The 17,911-nt window shown below is 50.0% G+C and overlaps 1 protein-coding gene across 7 annotated transcripts in view; it reads left to right on the top strand.

Annotated features, from left to right (window-relative positions):
* EXOC3 (exocyst complex component 3) overlaps positions 1 to 17,911 on the top strand; it is a 27,317-nt gene extending 9,406 nt beyond the window's left edge. For 5 of the 7 annotated variants that reach the window (XM_042998248.1, XM_042998246.1, XM_042998243.1 and 2 more), the window contains 10 exons: positions 6,547 to 7,228; positions 8,870 to 8,987; positions 9,821 to 9,946; positions 11,004 to 11,104; positions 12,824 to 12,934; positions 13,027 to 13,177; positions 14,451 to 14,573; positions 15,908 to 16,069; positions 16,501 to 16,628; positions 17,392 to 17,911. In XM_042998248.1, the coding sequence (XP_042854182.1) occupies positions 6,547 to 7,228; positions 8,870 to 8,987; positions 9,821 to 9,946; positions 11,004 to 11,104; positions 12,824 to 12,934; positions 13,027 to 13,177; positions 14,451 to 14,573; positions 15,908 to 16,069; positions 16,501 to 16,628; positions 17,392 to 17,563 (1,874 nt within the window). In that variant the 3' untranslated portion in view covers positions 17,564 to 17,911. Of the gene's footprint in view, positions 1 to 6,546; positions 7,229 to 8,869; positions 8,988 to 9,820; positions 9,947 to 11,003; positions 11,105 to 12,823; positions 12,935 to 13,026; positions 13,178 to 13,914; positions 14,149 to 14,236; positions 14,254 to 14,450; positions 14,574 to 15,907; positions 16,070 to 16,500; positions 16,629 to 17,391 lie in introns of those variants that run through there. The other 2 variants (XR_006221850.1, XR_006221856.1) reach the window with 2 other exon arrangements.

Here is a 17,911-nt window from a genome sequence, read left to right as displayed (position 1 = left end):
GTTCTCAGTTTTTAAGAGTCTCTTATGCTTTGGCTCTCTCTCTCTAACCTCTTTTTTTTTTTTTTTTTTTTTTTTTTTTTCTTCTTCCCCTCCCCCATGGACTTCTGTTAAGTATCTCAGAATCCACATAAGAGTGAAAACATATGGTAACTGTCTTTCTCTGTAGGACTTATTTCACTTAACACTCTCCAGTTCCATCCGTGTTGCTACAAAGGGCCATATTTCATTCTTTCTCATTGCCACATAGTATTCCCATTGTGTATATAAACCACGATTTCTTTATCCATTCGTCAGTTGATGGACATTTAGGCTCTTTCCATAATTTGGCTATTGTTGAGAGTGCTGCTATAAACATTGGGGTACAGGTGCCCCTATGCATCAGCACTCCTGTATCCCTTGGGTAAATTCCTAGCAGTGCTATTGCTGGGTCATAGGGTAGATCTATTTTTAATTTTTTGAGGAAATTCCACACTGTTTTCCAGAGAGGCTATACCAGTTTGCATTCCCACCAACAGTACAAGAGGGTTCCCGTTTCTCCACATCCTCTCCAGCATCTATAGTCTCCTGATTTGTTCATTGTAGCCACTCTGACTGGCGTGAGGTGATATCTGAGTGTGGTTTTGATTTGTATTTCCCTGATGAGGAGCAACGTTGAGCATCTTTTCATGTGCCTGTTGGCCATCCGGATGTCTTCTTTAGAGAAGTGTCTATTCATGTTTTCTGCCCATTTCTTCACTGGGTTATTTGTTTTTCGGGTGTGGAGTTTGATGAGCTCTTTATAGATTTTGGATACTAGCCCTTTGTCCGATATGTCGTTTGCAAATATCTTTTCCCATTCCATCGGTTGCCTTTTAGTTTTGTTGATTGTTTCCTTTGCTGTGCAGAAGCTTTTTATCTTCATGAGGTCCCAATAGTTCATTTTTGCTTTTAATTCCCTTGCCCTTGGGGATGTGTCAAGTAAGAAATTGCTGCGGCTGAGGTCAGAGAGGTTTTTTCCTGCTTTCTCCTCTAGGGTTTTGATGGTTTCCTGTCTCACATTCAGGTCCTTTATCCATTTTGAGTTTGTTTTTGTGAATGGTGTGAGAAAGTGGTCTAGTTTCAACCTTCTGCATGTTGCTGTCCAGTTCTCCCAGCACCGTTTGTTAAAGAGACTGTCTTTTTTCCATTGGATATTCTTTCCTGCTTTGTCAAAAATGAGTTGGCCATACTTTTGTGGGTCTAGTTCTGGGGTTTCTATTCTGTTCCATTGGTCTGTGTGTCTGTTTTTGTGCCAATACCATGCTGTCTTGATGATTATAGCTTTGTAGTAGAGGCTAAAGTCTGGGATTGTGATGCCTCCCGCTGGTCTTCTTCAATATTACTTTGGCTATTTGGGGTCTTTTGTGGTTCCATACAAATTTTAGGATTGCTTGTTCTAGCTTCGAGAAGAATGCTGGTGCAATTTTGATTGGGATTGCACTGAATGTGTAGATAGCTTTGGGTAGTATTGACATTTTAACAATATTTATTCTTCCAATCCATGAGCACGGAATGTTTTTCCATTTCTTTGTATCTTCTTCAATTTCCTTCATAAGCTTTCTATAGTTTTCAGCATACAGATCTTTTGCATCTTTGGTTAGGTTTATTCCTGGGTATTTTATGCTTCTTGGTGCAATTGTGAATGGGATCTGTTTCTTTGTCTTTCTGTTGCTTCATTATTAGTGTATAAGAATGCAGCTGATTTCTGTACATTGATTTTGTATCCTGCAACTTGGCTGAATTCATGTATCAGTTCTGCAGGCTTTTGGTGGAGTCTATTGGATTTTCCGTGTATAGTATGTCATCTGCAAAAAGTGAAAGCTTAACTTCATCTTTGCCAATTTTGGTGCCTTTGATTTTGTTTTGTTGTCTGATTGCTGATGCCAAAACTTCCAACACTATGTTAAACAACAGCAGTGAGAGTGGACATCCCTGTCGTGTTCCTGATCTCAGGGAGAAAGCTCTCAGTTTTTCCCCACTGAGGATGATATTAGTTGTGGGCTTTTCATAAATGGCTTTTATGTTTAAGTATGTTTCTTCTATCCTGACTTTCTTGAGGGTTTTTATTAAGAAAGGATACTGGAAAAAAAAAAAAAAGGATACTGAATTTTGTCAAATGCTTTTTCTGCATCGATGGATAGGATCATATGGTTCTTATCTTTTCTTTTATTAACGTGATGTATCACGTCGATTGATTTGCGGACGATGAACCAGCCCTGCTCCCAGGAATGAATCCCACTTGATCATGGTGAATAATTCTTTTTATATGCTGTTGAATTCGATTTGCTAGTATCTTATTGAGAATTTTTGCATCCATATTCATCAGGGATATTGGCCTGTAGTTCTCTTTTTTTACTGGGTCTCTGTCTGGTTTAGGAATCAAAGTAATGCTGGCTTCATAGAATGAGTCTGGAAGTTTTCCTTCCTTTTCTATTTTTTGGAATAGCTTGAGAAGGATAGGTATTATTTCTGCTTTAAATGTCTGGTAGAATTCCCCTGGGAAGCCAAGATGTGCTGGTTTGACGGCCTTCAGGCTTTTCTCGTTACCTGTAACTCAGGAGTACTGTGCACACAGCCTGCCCCCCCCCCCCACTTTATTTTAATGTAAGATACACAGGGTGCAAAGTTCATCAGCCTGATTGTTTGCGTGTACAGTTCTGTGGTGTCGAGTGCTTTCACGTTGTGCAGCTGTCATGACCACCCACCCCCGGGACTCCTCTCGTGAAACAGGCGTGGGACAGTGTTGCGTGCCCGTCACATGCTAGTAAAACTGAAAGAAAAAACAAATTTTACACCCGTTCAATGTTAGCTCCCACTTCCCCTCCCTTTACTAGTTATGGGTCTGTTTAGATTTTCCGTTTCTTCAGGGGCGCCTGGGAGGCTCAGTTGGTTAAGGGTCCCGCTCTTGGTTTCGGCTCAGGTCATGATCTCACGATTACGAGATTGCGCTGACATCGGAGAGCGTGCTTGGGATTCTCTCCCTCCCTCTCTCTCTGCCCTTGCCTGCTCACACTTGCTCTCAAGATAAATAAATAAACTTAAAAAAAAAAAAAAAAAGATTTCCTGTTCTTTAGGGTCAGTCTGGGTGGGTTTATGCCCCTTGTCTAGGTCGTTGTACAGTTTCCAGGACTCTTGTGGTCGTATTTCTGCAGGATCGGCAGCCATGTCCCCACTTTCATTTCTGATTTTAGTATTTGAGTCTTCTCTCTCTTTTTAAGACCATTTAGCCAAAGGTTTGTCAACTGTTTATCTTTTCAAAGAACCACCTTTGTTTTGTCGATTTTCTGTGTTCTTTTCCTGTTGTCTGTTTTGTTTCTCTCTGCTTTCCTCTTTACTGCCTTCCTTCTGCTGACCTTAGGGTCACCCTGCTCTTCTCCTGGTTCCCTAAATTATAAAGTTCGGTTGTTGACTTGACATTTTTCCTTTTCTTTGATGTAAGCATTTAGAGTTCATACACTTCTCCTTTAAACTGCTTTCCTTGGTCCCATGAGTTTTGGTGTGCTGTGTTTTCATAGGTATTTTCTAATTTCTTTCGTGATTTTTTTCTTTGATCCAGTGATTGAATATGTTTAATGTCCACAGATTTGTGAATTTTTCTAATGTTACAGATTTCTAACTTCATCTATCATGGTTGGAGAAGGTATTTTGTATAATATCTGTCTTTTAAAATCTGAGATTTAATTAGTGGTGTAAGACATGGTCTGTCCTGGAAAACGTGCTCTTGGAGGAACAGGTGTGCCACTGCTGGGTGGAGTGTCCCCTGGGTGTCTGTTAGAAGTCGGGGCTTGTGTGGTTCAGGTCCTCTACGTCCTTACTTCTCTCCTGACTGCTTGTCCTGTCCGTTACTGTGAGTGACATCGAAGTCTCCCAACTATGATCACAGGACTGTCTATTCCCCAATCTTGTGGATTTCTGCTTCGCGTAATTCGGTGGTCTCTCGTTGAGTGCGTAAATGTTTGTAATTGTATCTTCTGGCTGTAAAGAGCTTCTTATTAACATCTAATGCCTTCTTTGTGTCTTGTAAACTTGTTGATTTGGGGTCTGTTTTGCCTGATACTGGTAGGGCCACCTGCTCTAATCTGGTCACTGTTCACATGAAGTGTTCCCTCCGGCCTCTCATTTCACACGGTTTGTATCTGTGGATCTCAAGTGAGTCTCTTGTAGATGCCAGGTGGCTGCATCTTGTGTTTTTGTCCATTTTGCGGTCTTGGTCTTCTGATTGGAGAGTTTAATCCGCTTACATGTAGAGTAATCCCTGATAGTGGGTGCCTTACTTCCGTCATTTTCCCATTTGATTTCTGTGTGCCTTACAGCCTTTGTGTCTCTCGTTTCTGCATTATTGTCTTGTTTTGTGTTTAGTTGATTTTTTTGTAGTGAAATGGTTGAATTACTCCTCGTTTCCTTTTTTTATATATCCAGTAGCTGTTTTCTTTGTGGTTACCATGGGGATCACATTTAAAAAATAAAGTTAAAATACTCTGAATTTATCCTGGCTTAACTTCAATAACAGATGAAAACCCTCCTCCTACATGATGCCGTCCTTACCCCTTTTCAGTTGTCGATGTCACAAACTTACATCTTTGTATGTTGTCCAAAAACAAACTCACTGGTTGTTGTTTTTTTTTATGTATTAGTGTCAACCTATGTGGAATTATAAACCAGTTATAGTAATATTATCTTTGAACAAGTAATTTGTTTCCTAGCTGTGTTAGTCTTTTAAATTACTTAGAACAAAAAGTAAAGGTACAAACCAAAGTTACAATAACACTGGCTTCTCCAGCTACCCATATATTTACCTTACCGAAATCTGTATTTCTCGACCCAGCTTTGCATTACTGTCCCGCATCCTTTCCTGTCACCTGCAGGGCTCCCAGGAGGTCTCCGGGCAGGTTTTGGGGTCACGAGCTCCCTCAGCTTGTGTGTGTCTGGCAGTGTCTTCATATCTCCTTCATTTTGAAGGATAGTTTTGCTGGGTATGGGACTCAGGTGACAGTGGTTTCCTTTCAGTCTTCGACTGTCCCCACCCCCTGCCGTCAGGCCTCCACGGTGAACAACCTTCTTGTCTTACTGAGGTTCCCTCATAGGCAGCCAACTGCTTCCCCCTCACGGCTTTCAAGGTTCTCCCTTTGTCTTTGGTTTTCAGCAGTGTGTTTGTAACATGTCTTGTTCTAGATCCTCTGAGTTTTTTCTTCTTGGAGTTTAGTGAGTTTTCAGATGTTCATAGACCTGTCTTTGATCAGGTTAAATGCAAGTTTGACCACTAGTCAGATCATTTCTCTGTCCCCTTTTCTCTCTTTCCCTCTTCTGGGACACCCACAGTGTGCGTGCCGGTCACCTGATGGTGCCCCACAGACCCCCGAGGCTCTGGTCACTCTCCTTTAGTCCTTTTTCCTTCTGGTCCTCTCACCTGGTAATGTCCATTGTTCCATTTTTGTCCGCAGTCTTCCTTCTGACCATCAGACCCGCCTTTGTACACTTGAGATAAATGTTTTCACTTTCAGGGTGGTTTTTGGTTTCCTTTTAGGGTTCCTGGCTCTTCATTGATGTTTGCATTTTGTTCCTGTATCATTTTCTGGACTTTCTGCACCTCTTTCTTTAGTCTCTGGAGCACATTTAAGACTTGCTTTAAAGTCTTTGTCCGGTAGACCAACCACCTAGTGTTTCTCACGGATGGTTTGTGTTGGGTAATTTTTTCCCCTGAATCTCCATACTTTCCTGTATCTTTTGATGCCTTGTGATTTTTTTTTTTCGTTGGACCTTGGGCATTTGAATCTGATAACCTGAGAACTCTGAAATCAGGTGCTCCTCTTCCCCAGGGGGTGTTTTTGTTTATTACTTGTGTTTTGGTTATTGGAGGCTGTCCCTGTGCCGCAGATCAGACCAAGAAGTATTGAAGGTCTTCTCAGGTCTGCTGAGCCCGGGCCTATGTCTGGAGGGAGAAGGGAATAAAAACAGAGGGGGAAAGAGGTACTGGCTCTTTAAATCCCCCAGAAGTCACCTGGTGGAAGGGAGAAGGGTTACAACATTGGTGGTGGGCCTGTAGTAACAGTGGGCTCCACCTCCGTGTCCGCATCTCCTTGATCAGCCAGCAGTGGGGACACAGATCCTTAGTATTGGAGGACGTGGTCCTTTCTGCTCACCCAGGTTCTCTCGGGCTGTGTGCGAGCTGCTTCAGGAGCATGTGGCGGGCTGGGCCGGGCCTGGGGAGCTGCTCCTGTGCTCAGAGCTACGACGGACCGAAATTAACCTCAGTTTACCACCGAGCCTTCTCTGGGAAGTTGCTGGCCTTCCGCAGACTCCACAGTCCAAGCAGTTACCCAGCTTCTGCCAGTGCAGTTGTCTGGGTGGCAAGACAGGTCCCCATGCTGTGTCTTCTGTGTCCTTCCCAGCATCCCACACAGACAGGTGCCCGTGCTCCTCCTTCCCAGCATCCCGCACAGACAGGTCCCCATCCTCTGCCTCCTTCCCAGCGTCCCGCACAGCCTTTTGTGTGGTTTTCACAGTGCCATCTTGTGCCTTTTTCCCTAGTGCCCGAGATTGTGAGGGAGACCCAGGACCTCATAGAACAGGGGGCACTCCTGCAGGCCCACCGGAAGCTGATGGACTTGGAGTGCTCCCGGGACGGGCTGATGTATGAGCAGTACCGCATGGACAGTGGGAACACTCGTGACATGACCCTCATCCACGGCTACTTCGGGAGCACACAGGGGCTTTCGGACGAGCTGGCCAAGCAGCTGTGGATGGTGCTGCAGAGGTCACTGGTCACTGTTCGCCGTGACCCCACCTTGCTGGTCTCAGTTGTCAGAATCATCGAAAGGGAAGAAAAAATTGACAGGCGCATACTTGACCGAAAAAAGCAAACTGGTTTTGTTCCTCCCGGGAGGCCCAAGAACTGGAAGGAGAAAATGTTTGCCATCTTGGACAGAACTGTGACCACTAGAATTGAGGGCACACAGGCAGACACCAGGGAGTCGGACAAGATGTGGCTCGTCCGCCACCTGGAAATCATACGGAAGTACGTGCTAGATGACCTCATTGTTGCCAAAAACCTGATGGTTCAGTGTTTCCCCCCGCATTATGAAATCTTCAGAAACCTCCTGAGCATGTACCACCAGGCCCTGAGCACGCGGATGCAGGAGCTCGCGTCCGAAGACCTGGAAGCCAATGAGATCGTGAGCCTGTTGACTTGGGTCTTGAACACCTACACAAGGTAACTCCAGGTTCACTCTTGCATTTCGTTCACATAGAGTTGAGTTGTTTTGCTCTGGTGTGTGCTCGGCACCCTCAGACTTTGTTTTCTTGCCGACGAAAGTCTCCTCTCTGGCCTGTTTGTGGGCTTCCCCTGAGGTCAGGGCCCAGACTCTGGTTGTGTGAACGCCCTTGTGTTTACGTGGTGCCCTTGATGCCCAGGCCCTATTGAGCGGCTCTGTGTTGCGCTTTTCTATGATACTGAGCCCGCTGTGCACTAACCCATTCCCTCCTTGCGGTGGCACCCCGATTGTGTGATTTCACCCCGTTGGACAGGTGGGGATGCGTGGGCACAGGAGGTCCCGGGACCTGCATAGTCACATGGCTGGTAAGGAGGCACCACTCCGTCCTCCTGGCTTCCGGTGCCCCCAGTCTGGTTTACTCTCACCAGTAGCCGAGAAAAGTCTGTTTTCTTTGCATTCCAGCCTTGTGGTTTTATCACTTCACAAAAGGAATGAGCGATTTTGTGCTTGATTGGTTTGAGGTTGATCTAAGAATCTCGGGTGAGGGGTGCCTTGGGGGCTCAGTCGGTTAAGCCTCTGACTTCGGCTCAGATCACGATCTCACGGTTTGTGAGTTCGATCCCCATGTCTGGCTCTGTGCTCACAGCTCAGAGCCTGGAGCCTGCTTTGGATTCTGTCTCCCTCTCTCTCTGCCCCTCCCCCACTTGTGCTCTGTCTCTCCCTATCTCAAAAATAAATAAAACATTAAAAAAATTTTTTTTCAATTTTTTCTTTTTTAACGTTTATTTATTTTTGAGACAGAGAGAGACAGAGCATGAATGGGGGAGGGTCAGAGAGAGGGAGACACAGAATCCGAAACAGGCTCCAGGCTCTGAGCTGTCAGCACAGAGCCTGATGCGGGGCTCGAACTCACGGGCTGTGAGATCGTGACCTGAGCCGAAGTCGGCCGCTTAACCGACTGAGCCACCCAGGCGCCCCTAGACCTTGTATTTCTTACACATAGTGGACTAGCTGTTAGTACTCAGCGTTTTCATTGTAAATACACATTTAGGGAACACGGCATAAGGTGTGTGAGTTTTCTGAACATTTAAACCTTGGACTTTTGAGGACTAGCCACACGTAGATACTAACTTCTTTATGGAAACTTTTTTCTGGAACTCAGTTCCCATCCGTGTCTTCTTAAGCACAGTCGCCTGAACATATTGACACTTTTTGCTGACTCATGTTCGGTTATGAACCGCGTAGATTAGCAACACTAACTTCAGGGTCTGGTTTCTAAGTTATTGTACTTGGGTGTTCCTCCCTTGTTTGATAGAACCTGTCTACTGAGCACCTTGTATTTGCCAGGCCCTGGCCTTCCCCATGGGGAGGTGCTATGGGTAGAAAAAACAGTTCTTCCTCTCACAGGGTTTCTTTCCTGAGTGACGTGGGTGCAGCCGGCTGAGGCCAGGGAATGAGCCGCCTCATGTGGCCCCTTCTCGCCCAGCACTCTCCCCAAGCCCTGCCTCCCCTCCCCGGTGTGGCATTGTGGGGCGGGGGGGGGGGGGGGCGCTTCGTGTATGACAAGACCCAGGAGCACTTACTTGAGTGTTTTCTGTCTTCCTAGTAATTATTCTTTCTCGTACCTGGTTTTGCCATAGTGCAGAGATGATGGGGAACGCGGAGCTGGCCCCAGAAGTGGATGTCAGCACCCTGGAGCCTTTGCTTTCTCCAGATGTGGTCTCTGAGCTGCTTGACACATACATGTCGACTCTCACTGTGAGTAGGTGCTGTGGTCCCGAGCCAGGCTGTGTCCCTCAGGTAGACGACGATGTGGGCTCTCTGGGTCACGCTGCCGTCACCGAAGCCAGTGGGCAAGAGAAGGCAGGGGAGAGACCTGTTTTGATGTTGGCTTCCTCAGGATGTGCAGGCTCTGTTTCTGAGAAGTTGGGTCTCGAAGTGCACGTGGCCGGTTAGATGAGGAGGGCGGCTTGTCCTCTGGCCACTGGGTCTGGAGGTTGAGGTATGTGTTTGAACCTCCTCCGGCTGGAGTGAGGAGTGAGCCTGTCCTACCCCTGGAGGCTTCGGGAGGCCCCTGGATGTCCTGCTGATGGACAGCGGTGCCAGCCAGCCTCTTAGAGCTGAGCCCAGGAGTGGGAGGGTGGTGGCAGTTGGGGACCAGATGCCGCCCAAGACCCCCAGGTGGCCTGTGGTGACAGGAGGAGGTCAGGGTCTGCTTCCTTGGACAAGGTGAGCCCGAGTAGCAGATAGCATTGTGACTGAGGTGCTGAGCAGGGTGGGGTCTGTGTCCTGAAGTGACAGTGCTGGTGTGCGGTCTTCGTGGACGGGTCTGCTGGGAGCATGGCGGCCTTTGTGCTTCTGTGTACTTCTGACCGGCCTGGCCTGGCCTGCAGTGAGGTTCTCGCCCGGAAGATTGTCTGTGGAGGCCCCACCTGCCGTGGTGGTGGCTTGTGGTACGGCTCGTGTGGGAACGGGGACTCCCGGGACCCTGAGTTTGGTTTCTGATGCTACACCCCTGAAGAGAGGACATTGCCTTGCTTCAGAGGGACCTGTTCTTCTCTTCTTTCTCTGTGATGCTGGACTTCTTTTAGTCAAACATAATTGCCTGGCTGAGGAAAGCACTAGAAACAGACAAGAAAGACTGGCTGAAAGAGACGGAGCCCGAAGCTGACCAAGATGGGTACTACCAGACGACACTCCCTGCCATCGTCTTCCAGGTACTGTCGCACCATCGAGGGTCATTCCTGGGCTGTCCATGGGCTCTGTGGGTGCTGCAGATCAGCATGAAGCCGCCCCCGTAGTAAAGACAGAGGGAGCCCCACCTCGTACTTCAGGCCCTTCTCCGTCTGAAGCAGTTGTGCCCGCAGTTGCTTTAGTTTCCGTAAGGTGTTCGGATTTGAACTAGAACCTAATTACGTGTTATTTGCGTATGGTGCTCAGATAGGAGTTTGCTTTTTGACATTTCCTCATGTTGGAAATGTCCAAGATTTGTCTTCATAAATGCCGCCTGATTGAACATCGCCTGATGGATTTGGGAAGGGGTCCTTTATGTTTTGGCCATAATCATGCCTTCTTATGATTACTTTTTGATGCCTGGCACTTGCTGGCGCCCTCCGGCTTCTTTCCTGTCGGCTTTTCTTCCTGGAGGAAGCTTTCTGGCAGGAGGGGGGGCTGAGCCGTGTTCTGACACTTGTGTGGGACCGTATCAGTGGCATGTGCTTGGGCACCAGGTGGGCACAAGTAAGCGATGTGGGCGTCTGTCTCTGGGTGACAGCATCAGCATCCGATGGGGCCCCACCCTTTCCCTTATTTTGGAAACTGGTGTCCTGACAGGCCTCGTGTGCCACGGGCCTGGAGTTGGCTTGGCCGTGTGGCCTTTCTCTGTCTCTGTACATCTGCCTCCCCTCAGTCCAGTGTATACCCTCCTAACTCTTCGTAAGGAATCCCCATGGCAAATCATAGCCCAGCCCCGGGCACCCATGTGACCCCAGCCACACCCAGCCTCCCTGTCTTTGTGGAGACCATTTCCCTCTTTGTGGAGACCATTTCCCTCTTTGTGGAGACCAGCCTGTTTGCAGGTAATTAGGAAGTGATTCACTTGGTTTTTTTCTATCTAGTGAGAAAGTTGTTTGACTAACTTTGTTATTTTTCAAGCAGTTTCATTTTTTTTTTTCCTGAATGTGGACTGTAACTACCAATTGGCAGATAGGGGTTTTATGTAATGGGAAACTCTTGTGAGTTTATATGACAGTTGATAAGTTCTCCAATTTTTAGATGTTTGAACAGAATCTCCAAGTTGCTGCTCAGATAAGTGAAGACCTGAAAACAAAGGTACTAGTTCTGTGTCTTCAGCAAATGAATTCTTTCCTGAGCAGGTATGTATTTTTGCCAGCGTGCGGATTTAGAAAGTGTATGTTTTCAAAACTTAAAAGCAAAATTTTGATCCCGATGCGCCTGGTGTTAAAAAATGCTTGAAGCCCGGATTTGCTATAGTGACCTTTGTTATTTTGAAACAAGCCTTTTCTTACTGTCTTCCTTTGGAATGGACTGTGCCATTTTCCTGAGAGTCTGGACGGGTCCGCTGGGCAGTGAGGTCTCCTGGGCAGCGAGGTCAGGGCCGCGTCATTAGAGTCTCCTCCAGACGCGTCCTTCCTGTTGCCTGAACTGCCCCTGACCCAGGAGGGGGAGACTCCTTCGGTGGTGGCTGCACATTCCATCGCTGGGATCGGCCCTCCAGGGGGTCTCGGGGTGTGTTTCCAGGACCCCTCCCTCCCTCTGCATTGTTCACAAAGGAGATTTTCAAACCTCTACAGAAGTAGAAAGGTGTAAAAACCTCAACCCGTCATCCGTCTTCAAAAGCTGTCCCTTTAAAGCCCCCGTCACCTCATCTGTACACCCCGAGGACTTTAAAGCAAATCCCAGACATCCAGGCACCTCATTTCCTGCGTTCTTATCTCACTGGAGGGCCATCAACCCACGTACACATGAGCATCCTTTCTTGGGATCATCTGACACCAAATTTGTATTTGGGTCCCCCCGTCCCCCTGTTGATCCAGGAAAACCTCTTTCAAGTTACATATTCAGACGGGGTAGCGGCAGGGTCTGCAGTGCGAGGTCTCGGGTCCTCGAGTGCGGCCTGGCCCCTCTTTCAGCCACTGGCCTGTGGACACGTGTCAGATTATCTCACAGTGCCTAACCCTGACCGCCATCCACCTGCCAACCACGTGTTGGCTCTAAAGGCTGTGGGTTTCATCTTTATCACCTTGCCCTTTGGCAAGAAGCCCGCACAGGCAGTGTGTACACGAGGAGATGCACGTCCCTGTGTCCTCTGCTGGCTCAGGCGCCGACAGCTGGGCCCCTCACTGAGAGTCCCCGTCAGTCACCCCCCTGCGCATCATGGCCTTATTTAGTCCTTTTGTTAGCAGAAAGAGGAAACTTTCCTCATCAGCCTCAGAAGCTTGATTACCTGAACCACATGTCGGACAGAAAGGCAGAATAAATGCTTAATTATTTCTCTGTAATTGGCAGTTTTCAGCTTGCTTCTTTCTTAAGGTCTTTTAAACGTACATACGGTACAAACACAAACAAACGTATAAACGTACAAACACTACTCCTGTACGTGTTTGGGAATCTCTGTAACAAATTCAGAAATAAAGCGTGTAGTGATCTCACTTGCTTGTTTTCTTGACCTCAAATGAGTTATTTATTTTTGAGTAACTTTTTGGTTCTTCAGAAAGTGAAATTTTATCTAATATTTGATAATGTTCTCAACACTATCGTATGCATTTCTAGGCAAGTCGTATGTCCGATGAAATAATAATTTCCCATTGACTCAGAAATATTTCTAAATATTTGTGTAATGAGAATACTGAACCATATTTTAAAGCCCGATAGAAGATTTATCTTCAAGAGTCCGTTTAAAGTGATCAGCTTCCCTGGTCTTACAGATCATCCCAAAACTCACCTTATTCGTAAAGACTTGCCTGCTCAGGTGTCAGCGGTGCCAGATGTATTTATGAGGTGTGATGTCAGCGTGGCGCCCGGCACACCCACCTGCCCCTCGACTGATGTTTACTGGGGGCTGTGTGTTCCAGATACAAGGACGAAACCCAGTCGTACAAAGAACAACACCTGAGGGACCGGCAGCACCCGCACTGCTACGTGCAGTACGTGATCGCCATCATCAACAACTGCCAGACCTTTAAGTAAGTGACCGTGGACAGGGCGGCCCAGAAACAACAGAGGAGCGGGTAAGGGCGCTCGGCCACTTCACGGAGCCGTAACTGTTGCCTCGTAGAGAATCCATAGTCAGTTTAAAGAGGAAGTACTTGAAAAGTGACGTGGAAGCAGGCGTGTCTCTGAGCCAGCCAAGCATGGACGGGATTCTGGACGCCATTGCGAAGGAAGGCTGTGGCAGCCTGCTGGAGGAGGTCTTCCTGGACCTGGAGGTGGGAGCCGCTTCTTTGCCGTTTCGTTTCTAGGCTGAACACGGGGCTCCCGTCCTGTGTGCCCTCGGGGACACGCACCCAGCTGACACTCGACTTCACCTCTCCCACTGTCAAAGGGCTTTTTCCCTCTCTGTGACGTACGCCTTGTACGACAGAGGCCCAGGTTTGGGGCCCTTCCCAGGTACAGCTGAGCAGAGACCCCGTGAACTGTGAGGAGACTCAGTGGGGGCAAGTGTGCAGACGGATTACGTTCATTAGCGAGTTCTTGAAACCAGAACCAAATTGAGAATATGTGCACACTGCCCACGCATCACGTAGACCAGTCTCAGCTTTGAGTGAAAACACAAAACAAGCCATTAACAAAGTGCGTTTCGCATCACATCTGAGGGATAATACACCGAGAACAGCAAGTCAGGTTAGAGGGCTTGGCATTATCTAGATATGTTCGCAGAAACCAGAATATATTGAACAAACTAAAACTGTGATCGATCTCAGGTCCTGCTGGGAAGGAAGTAGCTGGAAAGGAGCTTTTGGGGTGATTGGTTGGGATCGTTCTGTGAGGTCTGTAACTTTCTTGAAAATGGCGTAGAAAACAGATGAAATGTATACGTTTGAAATCATTTCAAAATAAAGTAACAACTCTAAGAGAAAAGTAAAGGATGACCAAGTTTCACAGAAAAGGGTTTTTACAAGTGTCCTAAATACAAAACAAAATTGCCTATCTCCCTGACCTTCAGGATATGCAAATGCAAGCCAAGTGGTATCTGTTGCTTAGTGGGACAGCAAGGGTTAAACACGGCAGTACCTGTCCGTGTTGTCGCCGGCCTGGGGACAGACGTGCAGACAGCAGTTTCTGGAGGGCTACTGACGCTTCACTTGGCACACTTGTGGACTGAGTTACGCTCTTGGGGTTTCACCTGCAGAAACAAATTCGTCGCAGCCTTCTTTGTAATTGCCAAGTGTGAAAAACTGTAAGTGTCCGTCAGGCTGGGGTAAATAAGTTGCAGAGTATCAAGCAATAAATGCACGTGAATGTTAAAGGCAGCACGTGTACTGCAGGCGTGCGTAGAGGACGCAGCCCAGCACAACGGTCACGTGCGGCGTCCACCTCCCGCAGCTAAGGTACGCGTTCGCGGATCGCGGGCCAGTGGGGTTTCCCGTGAGTGTGTCTGCTGTCACAGAACGGCACCAAGGCTCTGAGCACCTTCCTCCCGATACACGTGACTTGGGGACAGCGTCCAAGTGACGTTTTTCTCTGTCCTTCACTTTTCAGCAACATCTCAGTGAGCTGATGACGAGGAAGTGGCTGTTGGGGTCCAACGCCGTGGACACCATTTGTGTTACCGTGGAAGACTATTTCAATGACTTTGCCAAAATTAAAAAGCCATATAAAAAGGTAAGGGCACGGGCACAGCCACTTGGTGTTGGCGTGTGCTCACCTGCACGTTGGAGCCCACATGGCATCTCGTGTGGAACTCAGTGTCCAGTTCTTCTGTGACTGGGTGTTCACAGGTGGTTTCAGTAACCTGAGGCAGGGAGGACACATCAGCGTCTAAAGGGGTTTCTGTTGTTCCTTTAGCCTTACTGCCTCCTGGCACCCCACCAAACCGTCTTTGGCACAAGGCCACACACCCAGGCAGTGCTCGTGGTGGGGACCCCTGGCAGGGAGGGTGGAGGCAGTGGCTGTGGACCAGGGTGAAGCAGCCGTTCCCTCTCCGGATCCCCGTCCCGGGCACAGGCAGCCTGGCTGTGTTTCCACTCCGGCAGAGGCCCAAGGGTTCTTCCCCGTGCGGCCGGGCCCTGCGAGGACCTGGGAGCCCTGCTGCAGATGGGCGAAGGAAGGAGCCGTGTGCCCGAGCCCCCGTGTCCCTCGGCCGTCTGCATGAAGTCCTCCTGCAGGACCCGGGCGTCTCTCCTCACTCCCTCCTCGCGTGTCCTGCCAGGGCGTTGGGCCGTGTTTGTGTACCGTAAAAAGTGATATATTTTAAGAAGTTTGCTTCTGGCTTATGGAAGTGGTTTTAATACACTGACCTCATGTTCAGATATTGTAAAACTTTGTGAGTGTTTCTAGGATTTGTCTCTGGACCCTTTCAGACCTGTACATACGTGGTTGTGTCATTTTAACAGAGACACTGTTTTCGTTTCTGGTCCTCACACCTTTCGTGTCTTCCTGTCCTGCTGCGTTGGCTGGGACCCAGTATAGCCCTTGTCTAAGGACTAATTTTACAGGGAATTCTCGTGACTCAGCCACTAAAAGTGATACCTGTAGGGAGGCCCGGTGGTTGGAACCCCCGACTGACTGCTCCCCTCACCTGCCAGGAAGCCTCTGGCCGGTCAGAGGTCGGCGTGCAGCCCTCTCGTCCGTTGCTTGCACAGTTTTTGGTTCCACTGTTTACTTCCGTAAACATCTGTTGTGTCGATTGAATGCCGGTGTCTGGCAAGTGCTGTGTGCAGGCCTCCGGATGGTAGACGGGTCTTGTCTGGACGGCTCCTCTCGGGCGGCCGGCGGGCGCGTGTCTCGTGAGAGAACCTTGCTTCCAGTTTCCTTTCACCACTTAGTGGAAAGCACCATAGTGAATGGGGTTGTGGTTCAGCGAGGTGATGCAGTGGAAACCTCGGATGTGCACCTGCTGGAGGGTTCTGCCGGCGATTGGCGACGGCTCGCCCGCCCGGGTCTCCACAGAGGGTGGACCTCCGCAGGGACCTCGCTGACCCTGTGTCTGCCCGCAGAGGATGACGGCAGAGGCGCAGCGGCGCGTGGTGCTGGAGTACCTGCGGGCCGTCATGCAGAAGCGCATCTCCTTCCGCAGCGCAGAGGAGCGCAAGGAGGGCGCAGAGAGGATGGTCCGGGAGGCCGCGCAGCTCCGCCACCTGTTCCGGAAGCTGGCCTCCGTGAGTGCCGCCTGGGCCCCGAGGCTTTCTCATTGTCCCCACCCCCAGGGCCATAGGCCAGTTGGTCAGGGACCGGGTGACCTGTCGGTCCCTCTTGTGTGAACGGGAAGGTCTGGTGGACCCTGTGGCTGAGGCTTCGTGCACTGGGGCGTGGCTTCTAGACCCTTGGGGGGCAGCGCTAGCCAGACGCTGGCCTGACCCTCATGGGCAGTCCTGGGCTCACTCCCTGTCGACTGTCCCCGCCCTCCTGCCGGTAGCACCGCCATTGAGTGCTTGGTGAGGGCTCCACTGTGGATCCTGAGCTGGATCCAGAGCCACCTACGTAGGAGGTGGGGAGCCAGCCAGGCGGCCTCTGCCAAAGTGAGGGCTTGACAGAGACTCGTCAGGGGTCCCCCTTTGTGGCCCTCAGCCGCTGGCGCCCTGTCTTCCAGGGTTTTGGGGAGGATGCGGATGGGTACTGTGACACCATCACTGCCGTCGCAGAAGTTATTAAGCTGACAGACCCGTCTCTTCTCTATCTGGAAGTCTCCACGCTGGTCAGCAAATACCCAGACATCAGGTAAGGGCCAGTGTGCCTTCCTGTTCCAGCTAGAATTCATGGCACAGAGCAGCAGGCTCATTCCTAGGGTCACTGGGAAGATGGGAGAGCCTGGCCGTCAGGTGTGAGCGCCACTGGGGGGGCGGGGTGGGGGGTCTGGGCTCCTGTGGGGACAGACTGGGGGGACGACCGCCAGGAGTAGAGTGGACTGCAGAGAACAGCAATGTCTCTGTGCCTCCCCTGGCCCTCCACAGGCCCTGGAGCCCACAGGCCCCCAACATGGGACGCGTCTCCTGGGGTCAGCACCAGTGAACAGGTGGGGCGTCGGTCACGCTCTGTTTGCTGGGGAAGGTGCACAGCAAGGTGGCTTCAGGAAGCTCCTCTTGTGCTCCTGGGTTCAGAGAAGAGGGGACACGTGCCACACTCGACCAAGACACTCGGCCAGTGTCTTCCCTTTCTGCCAGTGCTCTGGGCTTCAAGCAGGAGGGCCTGGTGGTCCTGTCCTCCCCAGGGTCCTCCTGCTCTAGGCAGGCAGTCCATTAAAGATTTAGGAGAACAGAGTCTAGAAAGCTTTGTGCTTGTAGCTTGAAGAAACGGCCACAGTGAGAGGAGAACTCTGGTTTCTCTGCTGTTATGAGTGGTCTGCAGCTGTCCAGCCCCCTCTAGGGCCTTGGGGTTGGCTGAGCCAGGCGTGGGGAGAGCACTGGGGGAGTTTGAGTCGGGCCTGGGGGCCAGTGGCTGTGTGTGCACCCCTGACGCAGCCCTGGTGTCCCCGCATCCACAGGGATGACCACATCGGTGCACTGCTGGCCATGCGGGGGGACACCAGCCGGGACATGAAGCAGACCATCATCGAGACGCTGGAGCAGGGCCCGACGCAGGCAAACCCGAACTACGTGCCCATCTTCAAGGAGATCGTGGTCCCCAGTCTGAACGTGGCGAAGCTCCTCAAGTAGCCCGTGGGCCCCAGCCTCGCTGTGGCGCTGTGCCCGTCCCCCACCCGTGGCCCCGGCCTTGTGACGCTGTGCCCGTCCCCCACCCTTGGAAATGCGTGGCGGCCAGAGGGACATGAGGCGCCCAGGTCCCGCATGCCTGCCTCTGGTGGGACCGCGCTCGTGGCTTCTTGATGAGTGAGCTCTCTGATGGCCATGGCTCTTCTGGTTGTCTCCTCTCTTGTCCTTTGAGGGGGCCTCATGGTGCCTGTCCCCCTTAACCCCTGGGTCTCCCCTCATTTCTGCACGGTGTAAACACCTCCAAAACTCTGCTGCTGAATAAAAGAGTCTGAACTCTTGCAGGAAAATGAA

This window comes from Panthera tigris, chromosome A1 (assembly GCF_018350195.1).
Source record: "Panthera tigris isolate Pti1 chromosome A1, P.tigris_Pti1_mat1.1, whole genome shotgun sequence".
In the NCBI taxonomy this organism is placed as follows: Eukaryota; Metazoa; Chordata; class Mammalia; order Carnivora; family Felidae; genus Panthera; species Panthera tigris.
The sequence above is the reverse complement of the archived record's forward strand: the minus strand, read 5'-3'. Positions and strand labels throughout refer to the sequence as shown.